Source organism: Rhinolophus sinicus, linkage group LG10 (genome assembly GCF_036562045.2).
Source record: "Rhinolophus sinicus isolate RSC01 linkage group LG10, ASM3656204v1, whole genome shotgun sequence".
In the NCBI taxonomy this organism is placed as follows: Eukaryota; Metazoa; Chordata; class Mammalia; order Chiroptera; family Rhinolophidae; genus Rhinolophus; species Rhinolophus sinicus.
This window is the reverse complement of record NC_133759.1, coordinates 81,184,728-81,202,061: the sequence shown is the minus strand read 5'-3', so window position 1 is coordinate 81,202,061 and position 17,334 is coordinate 81,184,728. Positions and strand designations below refer to the sequence as shown.

The 17,334-nt window shown below is 38.7% G+C and overlaps 1 protein-coding gene across 1 annotated transcript in view; it reads right to left on the bottom strand.

Annotated features, from left to right (window-relative positions):
- Positions 1–5,421: 5,421 nt before the first annotated feature.
- UBE2D2 (ubiquitin conjugating enzyme E2 D2) overlaps positions 5,422–17,334 on the bottom strand; it is a 53,744-nt gene continuing 41,831 nt past the window's right edge. Inside the window, exons 3-7 of the mRNA XM_019740349.2 lie at positions 13,251–13,282; positions 13,094–13,171; positions 12,901–13,006; positions 8,176–8,269; positions 5,422–6,700 (exon numbers count right to left, since the gene is read on the bottom strand). Coding sequence (XP_019595908.1) covers positions 6,655–6,700; positions 8,176–8,269; positions 12,901–13,006; positions 13,094–13,171; positions 13,251–13,282 — 356 coding nt within the window. The 3' untranslated portion in view covers positions 5,422–6,654. The remainder of the gene's footprint in view (positions 6,701–8,175; positions 8,270–12,900; positions 13,007–13,093; positions 13,172–13,250; positions 13,283–17,334) is intronic.

The window sequence follows — 17,334 nt, the reverse complement described above, 5'->3', positions numbered from 1 at the left end:
TCTCTGGCTTGTACAATAACCCAGAAAAGACATCTCACGGTCCATGCCTCCTTCCCTGAACCCATGAGCATCCACAGCCACAACACTTTGATAAGGCTATTTCCCACCGAGCATTACCTATGGGCTAGGTGGGGAGCCAAGTGCCCATTTTCTAGATGAGAAAACCAAGCAAAGGAGAAATAAATTAGTTGCCCAAGAATATACAACTGAAAAGTCATGGGCCTGTGATTCAAACCCAGATTTGACTCCCGTTCCTCAAAGGTTACACAGCTTAGGCTCACACCCACATGCATAAACACTAAGGAATGTTCATGCTCACAATTCTCACACTCTCACAAGTTCCTGCACACATGGGCAGCCCCCTCCTGCACACACACAGACAGGCCTACACTCTCCCACGCCTGAGGCCTGTCAGCCACATTCTCCTTGGCTCCCTCCCTCCAACAGGGACAGGGGCAGGCAGAGAGTCCACATTCCCGGTTTCCGCCCTGACCCTGACCGCCCCCCTCCCCAGAGCACACATTCCTCCTGCTGCAGTCAGATAACCAGCCCAAGAGGGAGGCCTGGGAGAGAGCAAGACATTCTGGGGACTGGGCTGCTGGCCCTACTACTATGCCTAAGCATAGCTCTGTCACCTGGGTCTGCCATGGTAGGAAGCTAGCTTTCCCTGCAGGGAGCCCCCACTTCTTATTCCAGGGACTTTCTTAGACCCCAGAAAGGGCTCTCAGAGGTCTCCCAACTCACCCTTTGGATCCAAAATCCCTTATAAAGTTAGGAAATAGAGCAGGACCTAGACAGCCCCAGGAGTCCCTCCCTTCAGTCTCTCAGCAGGTGAAAGCTGGATTCCAGCACCAATAGCCCCTAGGCAGCTTTCCCCATCTGGGAGTAGTGGGGGTTAATTCTCCCAGCTCTGCTTGGGGTACAAGCCACTTGGTGAAATTAACAAACCTGGAGCTATTTGCACACCCAGATGGCCATGTCTGGAATTTCAAAGAATTCCCCAAGAAGAGGCAGCTGGCTCTGGGTAGTGGGCCTGGAGGTTCACAGGTGTTGGGCTGGAAGACTGGGGAGCCTGGGGCCCCAAAACACAAGATAGATTGAAAATGACAAGGGAAGAACACTTCCCAGGCCCTATCACCAGCCCCCAGCTCTGTTCCTCCTGTCCCCAGGACTCCATCTCTTAGGGTATGAAAAGTCTCCTCCAGGGCTAGTTGGCTGGGGTCACAGGAACTGCCTACCTTTGGGGAAAGACAACAGTGGGCATCAGGCAGAGAGCTGCCAGAAATGAGACCCCCCGCCCCCCGTTCACATGAAGCAATGGACAAGCCTTTACCCCCGTATAACCTGTAGCCAAGTGGGCAAAGGCCTTGGCCTGGACCCCCCTCACCTGGTCCACAACACAGGGATATGGTTATATATCAGTGGGGAGGGGAGAGGGGGACTGGTGGCCTGACACTTCTGGCAAGCCTTGGGCTAGAATACTAACCTGTTCCCTAACTATGATTAAAGTTGTGATGGAGCCTGAGCTAGGCACTGGCCCTTCCAGTTCTGGATAAACTGTGAACAAAGCCAAGCCCAAATAGGCCTCCCCACCCCAACAAAAGCCCCTCTCAGGTTCTATCCAAGCATCTGACCACTCATCTCGGTTGTTATAGTTGTGGGTCGCCACTGCCCTCTGCTGGCCACTAAGGCACTAACATCCACTCAGACACCAGCTCACTCCCTACCCAAGCAAATGCACTTCAAGTCACCTCCTCCATCTGTAGGCACAGAAACTTACACCCATCTGTCACCTAAAGTCTGGGGGTGTCAGGGAGCAGCATAAGCAAGGACAAACCCAGGGACACAGTGTGTCAGAGGAGAATCACAAAGGAATTCTGCCACCCTACCCAAAACGTGTATCTGACACTTCAGAAGTGCCGTTTCTATCCGGCTGGGAGGTTAAGCTTGCATTCATGGAAATAGAACCTGCCTCATAACCCGTTACAATGCATCAGAACCTCTCCTCACCCCCTCTCTTACACCCTCTCTTTGTCTCCTCCAAATGAGGGCCAGGCTGAGATGACCTAGAGCCATCCTTCCAAGAAACTACATTTCTCTGCCAGGTCTGACAAAGCTTTGGTTCCCCTGGTTCCATCACATTGCAGCGGGTGACTGGGTGTCCTCTGAAACAAGGTCAGCTCCCCTCAATTCTTAGTACACCACCCTGCAAGCACCCACACCTTTCAAATATGGCAACGATGCTGACTGGAGGGAGAGGAACCTGCCCCAAAAGACCTAACCAGTATGCCCCTTAATTATCTGGGGGAAGCTCCAGATACCTCTACTATCAGGTAGCCTAGCTTTTGTCAATTATAAGAGAGCATGGTCCAGCTCTCTTACCTTGAGGTGGTGCTGGCTCTGGAGCCCAAATGTCGGGTTGTATTTGTGAGCTGTTTATAGAAACCTCCAAGTCTGGGGGTGCCAAGGAACTTTAGAGCTTCCAAAGTTTCCCTGATTTCCTACAGAAAACTTCAAAGCTGAGAAAGCTGGCAATTTAGGGAGCAGTTGGTCCTGAGGTCAGCAAAACTAAACCCTCCCTACTCACACTCGTTCTCTAGGGGCCCTACAATTTAGGGCAGCGGCGTACCCCTTAAGAGTCAAGATTTTTCAGTACTTAGGAAGAAATTCGAATAGGAGAACAAGTGACTCAGGACAAGGAGAGAGGTGGCTGGGAAAATGGTAGCTACCATCCCTCATATATTTAGAAATCGGAAAAGGAGCACAAAGGCTGACACTGCTCTTCCCTGGACAGCAATCATCGGAGGCCTGACCCAGACAATGAGTGGCTTCTTCTTGGCCTTTTCAAACATGATAAACCATTTGCTTTCAGAGTACACTATAGGGCAAACAAGAGCCCCAGCCCTGGAAAAGGCTGTTCTTACCAGTAACAACTTATACAGGAGGCTAAAAACAAAACCCCTCAAATGAAAACTATTAAGCTGTGATCTTGGTGTTAAGATATTTATATAGCCCTACCATCTGCTAAGAGGCAGGTTACACTTTGCCTCTGATCAGGTACAGCTCCACAAATAATTCACAGATGAAAAGTGATCACTTGCCACAAAAATGCCTGCCTCTGCCTCAACCAGCCCAGGAGCAGTCAATGAAAAAGGGCAAAGCTGGTTGGTGATTGTGTTACACATTCAGCCACGATGCCCAAGGCCTTAAAGGCTTTAGCAGTCAGTCCCAACCTTTGAGCTTTCCCACTTACATTAACATAAAATATGGCAACAATGGGGGAACGAATATTATATTTACCATCCCATGGCCAGTTTTCATATTTCTAAACCCATCCCAGGAACTAGTCTAGAAATATTCAGAGACACCTAAATACCAACCACTTATATGAGTGGGGGCTAAGTAAGGTTAGGAAAAGGCTTTTAAGGAAAGCTTTTGTGGGGTAGAGAACTCAGAGCTACTTTTCATTTAAGTGCATACCTAACATAAGGAAAAATTAAATAGAGAACAGGCTCCAAAAGTGTCCCCATGGAAGTCTGTTTTCTCTGCTTGGATGTGTATGAATGTATAACTCACTACTTTCACTGTTATTTTCATATTAAAAATCTGTTTTCTCTTGTGTAACATCATACCCACCAAAATAACTCATCACTTGAAATAAAGTGTTTCACAAAGGGAATCAAAAGAAGGTAATGAATGGGGTCCCTAACACTAGTGACAATTTTTTTGCAGTGGTAATAAAGACACTTATTCCTGAGTAGCAAGGAAGAAAAGATACGTTCATAATTCAGAAGACCCAGGAGCTGAAGAATGTTCTCCTATTAAAAAACCTAGCCACTGGGTGTCAAGGGGTACCGTACAGCAGACTGAGACAAAACCCAGTTTCATCTTAATTGCAGACAAGGGACAGTTTATAGGCATTCCAACTGTAATTTAGAAATCATTTCTCCTGTCAATCTACCTACGGCTCAAAATAACTTGTTGAGGCAAAGATAACTCAAAAAGTGGAATAATGGACCGGTTGGAAGTGGAAAAAGAATGCCTCTATTGCTAGATCAGGGCATATCCTTCTCTCTATAGATCTCCCGGCCACTCCTTATCCCAACAGCCCTCCTTCCAAGTCTTTGTACTACCCAAAGTGTAGAAACAAGCAGGACAATGGTACCTTTGACCATTGGCTAATAACAGCATGCAAGTATCTGAAATGATGTAGTTTCACCAAAAGAAACTGCTCCAACTATAACTTGACCAAGCACTCCATGTTATTAAGAAGCAAAGCAAAACAAAGGGAACCCATGCACTTGACATTCCCTTGTAACCACTGCCTCACCAAGATAATCAGGATTACTGCAAACAAGCTTTCACATGTGATGCCAAGACACTCCTGTAATAAGCAATGTGAGCCCAGGTGAGAACCACCCTGACACACTTTTTTTTTGTGATTGGGGAAGGTGGCCTCCCTCACCAAGCCTTCATTCTGGCCAAGGCATGTGTATACAGACTGAACCAAATTAATATGCTCCATACTCAAATGAGCAAGACCAAACTGCACTCAAGGGCCTAATGTTGTTTGTGACCATGTAAACCCTTTCATTCAGCACCTGCACACCAGGATGATGGCTTTTATTTAGCACTTAAAAATACTCAAGAGCACTTTTGTGAAAATATTTACATTATGACCTAATAAATGGGAATGAGCTGGCTGCTCTCTTAAGATGACAAAGAACGGGCTTTCAGGGTCTGTGCAACTGACCCATAGCCAACACTATAGTTAATAGCAAGTCAAAAATTGGTGAATTCCCACCTGCCCATGATACTGAGAATACAGGGTAATTTTAGGTTAGAGTTCAATTCTAACTCCTTTCCCCACAACTATTAACAATCAAACCTTCTTTGCAAAGTCAAGAATGCCAGAAATGCTAATAAGTAGCCAGCAGCTCAAATGCAGCACTTTAAGAGGTTTCAGGTTGTATCGCACTTTAGTTCCCGCTGGAGTAGTGACACTGAGAGATAAGACAAGTTGAACAAGTTTAAAACCAAAAGCAGTGGACATTTATTCCTCAGTTTTTGTGCAAGAGTGTAAAGATGCATTTGAAAGAATCTGATGGCTAGTGAGCATCAGCCATGGCCTTCAGGCTGGCCTGGTTTACAATTAGATTAAGAGAAGGAGGGGGGAAAAAAGGTAACTTGCCTAGTTCACACGGAGGATGTTTCTGGCAAACACAGTTGTTTACAAGTTTCAAACTACATTTTACTAGAGTCAAGGGAAGACTTCAAAAAGCCACATTGCAGTACAATTGAAAATTGGATGAACATCCTGTAATGTTAGTGCAAAGTAATTATGTAGACTCCCCAATACAAGATTGTGCTCATGTTTCTCAGGTTTGGTCAATGTTGCTTTTACAATCACAGAAGCTTAACTTACCAAATAGCAATGCCTTTATTTTATGTCCTATGTACCAAGAGAATGTCACAAGGTTTTGGTGAAATGCAGCTGTTTCATTAATAAAGCAAATTTCTTACTTAGTTTAACAGTCATTTTCTTGGAATACTGTACATGTAAGTTTCATGGAAAAGCTTTTAAGCTTATGCCCCTATCTTAGTTAGTCAATAAAATAACTTTCAAGGTACCTTTTTACTATGTAAACTGGAATTGTTTCGTGATTTCGAAATGCACCCAGTATAAATGAAAACATTTCAGGGGTGGGGGAAAATCCACCACTAATCTCAGCTAGGTAAAGTTCTTAAAATCAAAAAGCCTATTCACACAAAATTATATGTAATGACTGTAGTAATCAGTTTATTACACAGATTAATCATTCTTGAACGTACAAGCTCCAGAGGAGCAATTGGGTCTTTAAATATACACAAGTATTTCCATCAAATGAATTTTCACCCTTACATCCAGATAGACCTAAGCAGTTAAAAACATAAGAAAAATAAGAGCTATTAGCTATGTATTAACTGAGAAACCACATACAAACCAAAGAATATGGAAGAGAGAAAGGGGCTAAAAGGACAAGGGTTAAAGGGTGGGGAGATGTTAAGAGTTGGGAACAAAGACCATTACACTTTATGTACTAATAGCTCCAATCCATTTAAATGTTGACCAGTTTAAACTTAGACCTTAAAATACAGGATGTGGGTAGAATTTAATCTGGTTGGTCAAACTTTCACCTAAGACATAGGTCCTTCGGAATAAAATGAATACAGAAACGGCTCGCGTTCTTTGCCTTGCTTTTCCTATCTGTTTTGAATTTAAAAGGATTCCACTTAAAAACAATCTCCTACAGGTCAGTGGAGCTTTTCTTCCCCATCCAAGCACACACCATACCCACCACCCCTCATCTTGCCGTTATCCAAATTTAAGTCAAAAAGGAAAGCTTTTAGTCTCACACCTAGGTTACGCCTGGAGAACTGGCTTGTCACACACACACTTCTCTGCTAGGAGGCAATGTTGGTACAGAAGTACAGTATTTCTAGTTTGTTGTTCCAAGTATGTACAACACGCAGCACTGCTGTATCAGGTAAACATGTGCACAGGGGAAGATGAGGCGTGAGCTCATAGAAAGCAGTCAAATGGAAATCAAAAGGACTTTCTCTTTCAGAGTTCCCCTATCTTTATTTGTAGAGGTTATCCAATAATTTCTTTAATTACATCGCATACTTCTGAGTCCATTCCCGAGCTATTCTGTTGTACCTGTGCACACAAAGAGAAGCTTAGCTTAACATAGGTGAGGAGTCAGAAGGCAACAGATTTCATTCATTATCCCAGCTAGTAACTTGAGGGGAAAAATGTACAGTACATTCAAGTGAAGAGATCTTTTTATTCCAAATTTCTAACAATCATTTATTCAATGACAATGGTAACAAGCTGTTAAAATGTGAAAGTGTCCTGTAAATGCTACTAACAGAGGATCCTGATTAAATTTTAGCATCTGCTGGCATATCCCTATTCTATACTTGATTGACCTATTTCTACTATTTCTAAGAAAGATCTTCAACCTTTGTTCATTTATTTGGAGTTCTTCAAACTATATACTTCTATAGTATATGGTTCTTGAAATCATATACTAATAGTGATTAAACTGATACAATATTTTTCTCTGCCTCAATAAAAGAACTAGTTCTGTCAGAACTTATTTTAACAATTTGGTTGCTAAAATGAATGAGTTTATTGCTCCACAAGAACATTCTGGTAGTAAAATTAGCAGGGCAAAAGGCTCTACAATTCTTTGATTAAAAAAGGGATGCAGGAAATTTCTGCTGAACATTACACCACCAGAATGGCTTAGGAAATGCCTTTTGGTAGGCATTCATGCCCACGATTGTAGATATTGGACAAAACAGTTCTCAAAAAAAAAAAAAAAAAAAGAATAAATTCACAAATAGAAAAAAGCATGATCTAATTTTATTCTGAATGCAGCCAGAAATATATGACTACAGATACTATTCAGACCTACACACACACAAAACTAAAGAACCAATGCTGTAATAATCCCCCATTCCTGGTGTAGCTCCATTTAAAAATATTTTATCTATATGCCTCTCTCATCCAATAGAATTCAAATAATTTTTCAATCCTTTATATGTTAACTTTAGAAAATTATCCACTCTTTCCCATCTACTTCCTCCTATCTTGCTAAATAATATACAGAATAAAAAAAGATTAGTGCACTTTTAGTTGCTATCTCTTTTGATATCCTGACCATTCTTAATAATTCATAGTATAATTCTAAAATATGTAAATTCTACTTAAGTTTTGTTTTTGAAGGAAATGTGGGGCTTTTGTGTCTTGTAGCATTTATTCACTTTCTTTTTTAGATTATGCCAAATGGTAGGAAAACAATTTTCTATTCCCATTAATTTTCAAATAGCAGCTAAAATTTGGGCTCTTGATGCAAAATGCTTTATGTGGCAAAAGCCAAGAAGACATAAAGCTGTCAAAAAATACACTGTAGAAAAGTTTTTCTAGATAGGTGTCATGTGAAACAATTAGAGATAATATCAGTATCATCTACTTATAATGATACTCGATGCAAATACTCCTCTTTCCAGTCCCCACGGGATATATGTAAGTATCTGACCCACACCCAGACCTTAGTTAAGAAATATGTGAGACAAACATCTCCACACCCCACTACAGATACTTTTCTGTCTGGAGGCTGTACTTACTTTTCTCTATCTGTTTTGTAGATCCGAGCAATCTCAGGCACTAAAGGATCATCTGGATTGGGATCACACAACAGAGAACAGATGGACAAGAGAACTAGAATGAAAAAAACGAATAAATTAGTAGAGAGTAAAGCAAAGGATTCAAACAAACATAAGATGCCAATACATAAGAATATTCTAAGAATCTATTTATGTTGTAGTGCCTAGAATCTTTGTAAGCTCTACCTAACTTTATAGTAACAGTAATCAACAAAGATTCTAAGATTTCTCTATGCTTAAACCCCTCAGGAAGTTTGCCCAGGCTGGTGAAGTGATTTGCCCAATGTCACTGGTTAGTGAATAATTAGAGTGGAATTAGAATCCAGGTCTTCCAAATCCCAGACCACTAACACATCTCCCAGGTCATAAAGTTCAATTTTTAGAAGCCCATGTTCAGGGATAAATGGCTTTCAACATTCCAAAGACAACCACACTACTGAATGTTCTTAGTCAGAAATGACAACCATGAAATCCAACAATCACTGCTTTCTCAATGGGCAGGTACTACATTCAGGGGCAATGGAATTGTTTTATTTTCAGTTGAAAACAATTTAGTCTAAGAACATAAAGGCTAGTAAGTTGCCTCCAAATGGGGCTGCTCACACTTATTACAGTGGCTACAACATACTTCTGAGGTCTCAAATTCTTTTCAGTGATGATTTAGAATCTCATCTAAGCCATTTCCTTAGTGACAACCTGGAATATAGCAGACAAATCTCAACAGTACAATTTCCTCTATTAAATTTGTTGTTAATTTATGCATTCCTTATTGAATGTAAAGCAGCAGCCAAGGTCACCAAATACAATAAATCCAGTGGCCTCTGACACACTGAAATAAATTCCAATCCTTCTATTCTGACGCTAACAGAACTCGGCTCTAATGTTCTGTGTAGCAAGAGACAATGATTCTGATCCCACTTTACTCCCAAAACATCAAATTTATCAGGAAAAGGATTTCTTCATTTTCCTATCAAATCTATTCTATAGAGATTAAGGGCTTTTGAGAGGTGAAGAAAAGTTTACACGCCCTTTATCATTCGGTTTGTTAACAAAGAAGCTATTTCCTTGCCTTAAGAGTATATGGAAAATAAAAAACATCAGGAAAGATGTTTTCTGACTCTTCATTCCTGTTGCCCACAATTCTGGCAGATGGCATTCCCAAAACATCTTCTTTTCCCATTGTCAGGTGTATCACCTGATGCCCTCTTCGAGCACAGAACATTCTAACAGCAATTAGGAAAGATTTCATGTATTTCCTGGAAATGACAACAGGGAGTTATAGATTTTTTGAATGTTCATGAAATTACTAACTATAGAAAGAAGAAACTTGTCCAGCCTATCAAACTGGCAAGAGTACAACTGATTCTTCACCTAAAATTAGACAGACTATCAAATTAGTATTAGTTACAAATTTCCTTTATTTACAATTCCAATTATTCCATTAAGGCTACTTTTAAAAGATAAATTTTAAAGAAATAACTTGTGTTACTTTCTTTCCAGGAAAGGAAGCCAGGGTGGTGGTTATCTGGACCTGGTGAAAGGATTCTTAATACACTACTTAGTTCCTTTAATTTGAAGAAAATTGATTTTGGCTTAGAACGTACTGTACACCTTCTTTCGCTGTAAAGAGAGTAACTCCTATTTCTATAACCTGCATAGACTCTTCACTGAAGTGACTAAATTTTCATTTATGTATACATTCTTCATCAGTATATATTCATTTTCATTAGTGTCATAACCCACAATCACTTCCAATTCTAAAAACATATAATCAAGGGACTTTATGGCACACTTATCTGCTTCTTTAGGTTTTCTTTATATTTAGGTCAGTTAACATATATACTCAAAGTAGAGGGAATTTTGAGTCAAAATTATTGCCATTGAAAACAGACTATGTTAAAGGAATAATTAATATCACACATAGGATTCAGGCCTTTCACAGAACTGCTTGCCCATACATTCAATTTACTAAAGGGAATCATTAAAACATTAAACCTAGGTATACTGATATAATCAAATTCAACAAAATGGCACTGCAATTATTATAAAAGATAGCTACCCAGATAGAGAAAACATAAGTCAAATTAACGAGCAACGCTTATGATTTAGAATAACTGAAAAATCAACACTAGGCACAGGAGAGGAAGAAATAAAAAGCGGTCTGTGGTAATTTCAGCTATCTAGATCTCCCCACTCCCCAACTCTCTCTCTCTCTCTTTCCCACCTCTCTTAGTCCAATTACTAGATTTATTTCCCTACTGCTACTTGGTGAAGGAAGAGCAAATAGGCCAGGAAATCACAAGAACAGCTATATGAACACTTTCATAAGTAGCCCATGAGTGGCAAGGGACCTACAAAATGAAAAGGGGCCACTTATCTGGAAAACTATTTCAATCACAAATTTTAATGTGGTCCTCTACTTTTTGTTTTTATTTTTGCCTAGGACCCCAGAAATTTAAATTTAATGCCCCAGTTTGTTTCCTTTAAAAAGTTAATTTATCAGAATATATGTCTTATCATAGTTATAACAGTTATAACATGACAAATATGTAATATTTTTTCCAATAGTGCCGTTACCCAAGTTATTTGAGTGCCTAAAAGGAACCAGTTAATTGTGCATTTTTAATTTTTTAATATTCATGACCACAATGAAATAATTATCATCATCCCTATTCTATAGATGAAAAAAAGGAGAAACAGAAGCTAATTCATCTTAAGCCTCATTCAGTAAGAGGTGAAGGTGATACCTGAATACAGGCAGTTGGAACTGGAATCTATGTTCTTTAACATGAAACTATCTTGCCTCGTGTCTAAATGTATGCATTAAGGAAATTATAAAAGATAGAAAAATGTCTTCATACACCAAATTTCACCATCCAAATTGTCTTTCTAGATGTTTAACATGCTTTCCTATATAACTCAAGTTATAGTGTATACAAATTTCTTTTCTACTTTTTTCACAGCATTTTCCCATTTTTCACAGTATTTGTAAGGATCAATACTTTCAAATGCATATGCTAGAACTAACTTATTTCTTCCTCTACAGTTGAGCCTGTAAGTAATTTTTAATTTTCAGAAATAAATAACACTGTCACAAATGTACTTGCTCCAAAGCTTTTTTTTTAGCATGGTTGTTTTATTTTATTTATTTATTTATTTATTTTTAAAGATTTTATTGGGTAAGGGGAACAGGACTTTATTGGGGAACAGTGTGTACTTCCAGGACTTTTTTCCAAGTCAAGTTGTTGTCCTTTCAATCTTAGTTGTGGAGGGTACTGGTCAGCTTCAAGTTGTTGTCCTTTCAGTCTTAGTTGTGGAGGGCGCAGCTCAGCTCCAGGTCCAGTTGCCGTTTTCTAGTTGCAGGGGGCACAGCCCACCATCCCTTGTAGGACTCGAGGAGTTGAACCGGCAGCCTTCGGAGTTAGGAGCATGGAGCTCTAAGCTCCTGAGCCACCGGGCCGGCCCTCTTTTCTTTTTTTATAGCAAGCAGATTTATTAAAAGAAGGAGAACACACTCCCAAAATGTGGTAGTGGACAGGCCCAGAAGGAGAGCAACTGCCTGGGGTTGTTTTCTTAATATAAGTGAATGAAACTAGAATTACTGGGTCAAAGGGTATTAATTATTAAGTCTCATCTCTTAATACATACTGGTTTATACAAATCTGTGCTCCTGTAGTATTATAAATACTCATTTCAATGTACTCACCAGCATTTAGTCCTTTTTAAAAGATATTTGTTAATTAAAAAGGTAAAAAATGGCAACATACTTTAATTTTTATTTCTTAATTTTGTTCCTTTCTGTCCACTCATCTGTTGGGATCTAGGTGTTTTTTTTTTTTTTTTCTCTTACTGATTTATATGTTCTCCCTCCCTCCCTCCCTCCCTCCCTCCCTCCCTCCCTCCCTCCCTTTCTCTTTCTTCCTTTCTTTTTAAGGAGGGCGCAGCTGACAGTGGCCCATGTGGGGATCCAACCTGCGACCTTGGTGTTATTAGCACCACGCTCTAAACAACTGAGCTAACCAGCCACTCCTGGTCTTCGTATTTTAAACATATTTGCCCATTATCTATTTGCATCCTACCCCTTGTATTTGTATTTTGACAACTTTAATTCACTTGTGATTTCATTTAAGTATGATATTGAAGGGTTGTATAATTTCAAATCAATACATAAGATGTTTATTAACTATCCACTCAGTTCACTGATATAAAAAAATGCCCAACGTACTCATGCAATTAGGTCTTAAGACTACTAGACCTTTCATCACAAAATTAGTGACTAATTTTCTCTACACATTTACACACACACACACACGACTTCATACCAAAATTTGTTAATATGCTTAAATAAAAATTTATATTAAACTGATCATCTTAGGGGGTGAAATTTATTCCTGATAGGAAGCTAAAAGACAAGTGCTGGTGAAACCTTAAAGAGTGCGACTATGAATCCACCTATACTTTGTTCAAGACTTTCCAACCTAATGCTTGAATAGCAAAATAGACAGAGTAGTCACATCACCAAGGGATACCTATGCTTGAAAACTCCAACTCTCTCCAGTGGTCTCAAGATCTAATTAGAATACGAGGGACTGCTACCTCCTCTGAAAAGGAATATGAGTAATTTTTTCAAAAATAACCTTAAAAACATAGTTGCTTTATCTTGATATCAAATACCCATTCCATTACCTTTTGAAATAGTTAGTGCTGGAGACCACTGTGACCGTAGAATATCAAGACAAATGCTGCCATTACTGTTAATATTTGGATGATAAATTCTTGTTGTAAATGCAACCTACAGAAAAAAGAAAAAGAACTTTGTAAACTGGTTTATTAGTATCATAGAAAACACATTAAAAAACAGTTGCCATATCCCAATTACCTTAGGTGGTTTGAAGGGGTAATCTGTTGGGAAATGAATTGTCAAGAAAAATACTCCACCCTGATAAGGACTGTCATTCTGTTGAGAACAAGAAAAGTGGGATTAAAATGAATGAATTACATAAACTATTTATTCTGAAATTAATCTGAATACTTACTGGCCCCATTATTGTAGCTTGCCAATGGAACACTGAAAAAGAACAAAAAAAAAAATCACCATGAAACAATATCCACACTGTACCCACATCCTAACAACAGATCATTCCCATCTAATCCCAGTTCATTTATAAGCCATATGATGAGTCCTGGGCAGGATGAGGAATCTAAATCAAGTTTGAGTCTGAAGGGAGAAAAATGATTAGCACCGTCTAGCACACTGATAGGGTGATTAATGAAAGTATTTGGGCTAAAACCTGAAAATTCATGTTAGAGACACAAAATTCTTGACAAGGCCCAAAGTTCTACTTTTAAACAGGCATTTCCTCACCTCAAAGGGCAAAAAAGAACCAAAAGATTCAACTCTTTGACATATCATTTCCCCAACACAATTATATATAACATATTCCTTTTATACTACTGGTATAGAGCAGACATGTGAGGTCAAATAGATAATACTCCTATTAGGAAAGAATGGTTTTTACAATGAGAAAATATTTCTAAGAGCTCTAATTTCTAATTTCTAGGTCTTTAGAATTACTGGTCCCTCAATAAATAAAGAAAACATTAGCTGAAAGCCCCAAGATTGATTACAAGCTCTAAGGATAATACAAATAAGTTGTAAAGTTGTTTAATAATTACATCTTCTCTTCAAACTACAAAAAATGATGTTTGTTCCATTTCAAAGGTGGTGTCACTAAGTACACTAGAGAGACCAAAAGCCAGTCACTTGTAAGCAAGCTATTTAGCACTTAACATTCATACCAGGATCTGGGCAAACTAAGGGAAGTTGTCACTGAGATTACATGTGAACAACCCAAACCAGCTAACTCTTGTCACAAGGAGGAAATGTGAAGACTAAGAAGCCATATGAAAATCCACTGGGATGTCAATCCAAATCCTTCTGACCTCCTGCGTATGAAACTGTCCTTATGGTTCGTTTGTTCCTCATGGAGGCCCGAACACACAAACAGCAGCTATTTATTAGTAATCAAAAATGAAGGTGAGGTATTGCTGAGGCTCCCCTTCTTAGATTACCCATTACTGGCACTAAGAAAAATTCCTCATAATTTCTGCCAATCAACTTTTTTGTGGATTACGTAGCTAAGGAGAAAGTTACTTTGAGCTGGTATCTTCACCAAAGGTCCTATAAAAGACTCCTAATTTCCTGTTAAAAGAAACAAGGAAGTCTCACTCTGTTTTTCATCACTGTGTTAAAAAAGATGATTCCGGGAAATAAAACATACTGATAACTGGAGTAAACAACCCCAATAACAAGGCTGAAAACCCTATTAGACAAAAGGAGGACCAAGCCACAGGTCAAGGGACCTGTTTTAAAATGGGTCTTTTTCTCCCACTTAATCCTCTTATGTTCTTTAATTTTGTGGCAATAAATGGGAGGATATAACTATCTATACCTGCACTCTTGCTCAAGACTGCAAGAGTCAAAAAGCATAAGGAATAAGAAGAAAGCACTTAGATAATATAAATATTGACATGTTAAAAAAAATTAAGTTAAATTTTCCATTAACTATTTAAGTCCTATTTTTTTCTTCTGGGTGTTTTCAAGATCAATCCTTTTCTTGTTAAAAAAATACTACCAGATTTAAGAAGTTACTAGGAAAATTTTAATCAGGACAAATTCTTGGCTAAAAGTAAAATACTTCTTTTTTTGTGATTTCTCATTGTTCCTCTACAAAAAAAAACCAAAGCATATTTTATGCTCTATAATGAAAACCCCCTAAAAATTGGACAACACAGAACCCACAAGGGGTATGGAGCAAAAATCCTTGCAAGCTGGCAACTAGAACATTTACGATTACAGAAAGAATATCCCTCTATTACAGGGGTGTCCAAACTTTTCCAACATTTTCCACCAAGGGCCATATACAGTAAAATACACAAAAAGCCGGGCCACTCACTCAAGGTGAAGTACGTATTGCCTCACCTGGTTTATTTAAGTAAACTAAATATATTTTTGGAACTTGCTGCGGGCCAATTAAAAATGGATTGCGGGCAGCAGTTTGGACACCCCTGCTCTATTACAATCTCTTTCATACAAGGTACTCTCAGAAAGTTGAAGATATTCTAGAATAAGATTTTTATATTATTGAGAACTTTTACAAGTAACATCAACAGGATATTTCGTGTAATTCATATCTGTTTAGTTAGTAAATCACATCTGTTTAATAGTTCAACAGGACTAACTGGATATGAACCACTGGCATTCAAAGCTCTAAATAAAAACCCATTAATACTCAAATGCTAACCTTTATTTACTGATTAACTTATTTGTTTTTACTCTTATAAATAAAGGTTCAAGTACTGTCATCAGAAAAATGAATGAGGGGACGGCCCGGTGGCTCAGGTGGTTAGAGCTCCATGCTCCTAACTCCGAAGGCTGCCGGTTCGATTCCCACATGGGCCAGTGGGCTCTCAACCGCAAGGTTGCCAGTTCGACTCCCGCAAGGGATGGTGGGCTGTGCCCCCTGCAACTAGAAAACGGCAGCTAGAAAATGGGCAACTGGACCTGGAGCTGAGCTGCGCCCTCCACAACTAAGACTGAAAGGACAACAACTTGACCTGGAAAAAAGGCCTGGAAGTACACACTGTTCCCAATAAAGTCCTGTTCCTCTTCCCCAATAAAAAAAAAAAAAAAAAAGAAAAAAAAGAAAAATGAATGAAAACACATATACATAGGGCTAAGTCTCTAAAACAGGAGGGAAAAGGACCAAGAGAAGTGCTAATATAGCAACTGAGATCAATGATATTTGTCTTGTTAAAATGATCTAGAATCTACAATACCAACAAAAGGCAGAGAAAGACAAAGTAAAAACACATTATGATGAATTTAATTATCAAAAGCATTTGAAGACCTATCATTTAAATCTTAATTGAGTATTCTGCCACACTGTTTAAAAATAAGGATACCTATTGTAATCACTAACTTAGGTCTCCCTCTGGAACTCTCCTGGACTCCTGGCTCTCCAAAGTGGAAGTATTAAAAAAGGAGGGGATAGGGTGGCCGGTTAGCTCAGTTGGTTAGAGCATGATGCTCTTAACAACAAGATTGCCGGTTCAATCCCCACATGGGCCACTGTGAGCTGTGCCCTCCACAACTAGATTGAAACAACTACTTGACTTGGAGCTGATGGGTCCTGGAAAAACACTCTTAAATAAATAAAAGTTAAAAAAAAAAAAAAAAAAAGGAGGGAAGAAGGTAGTGAGAGAATATCTAACCTGCCTCAAATTACAATTGATTTTATAAATACTTCAAGAATCACTACAGTTCCAAGTAGAAAGAATTCCAGAAATAGTTACTGGGTGAAATATTTGGCCATAAGCATAAAGTATTGCTATACTTTATATAAAAACCTTTCAATCTTAGGAGCTGTTCAAAATAAAATTCATGGTATTGAATTTTAAAGTTTGATAGTCTAAAAACAAAGAAATTCCCACTACCACCTTGGTCTGATGCTGTCAAACTAAAAGCTACACCCTCTTTTATGCAAGTTTAAATGTGAAATTCACAGCTCAATGATTACTCTTTACCCTGTTTCCCCGAAAAGAAGACCTAGCCGGACAATCAACTTTAATGCGTCTTTTGGAGCACAAATTAATGTAAGACCCTGTATTATATTATATGATACCCGGTGTTGTATTTGTGTTATATTATATTACATTACATTATATCCGGTCTTATAGTAAAATAAGAGTGGGTCTTTTATATTAATTTTTGCTCCAAAAGACGCATTAGAGCTGACTGTCCGGCTAGGTCTTATTTTCAGGGAAACACGGTAATTCTGTATTTATATAAATGAATGATTTTAATTCTTTTATTTATGCTTATGAGTTAAAAGTGTAACTCTAAAAATCAATTAACGATAGCCGTATGCAAAATAATACCCTGGAATACGATAATCGGTTTTGTTGAACTTACAACGAACTTGTAATGATGAAGAGTTCTTGGCCTTCTATGATGTGTAAATATTGTAAATTTGTTACCAGTACACAAAATTTCTTGGGCCTTTTATCTGGTTCTTGTGTTTTGTAATTATTTTTTACATAAAACTTCTTGTACCATAA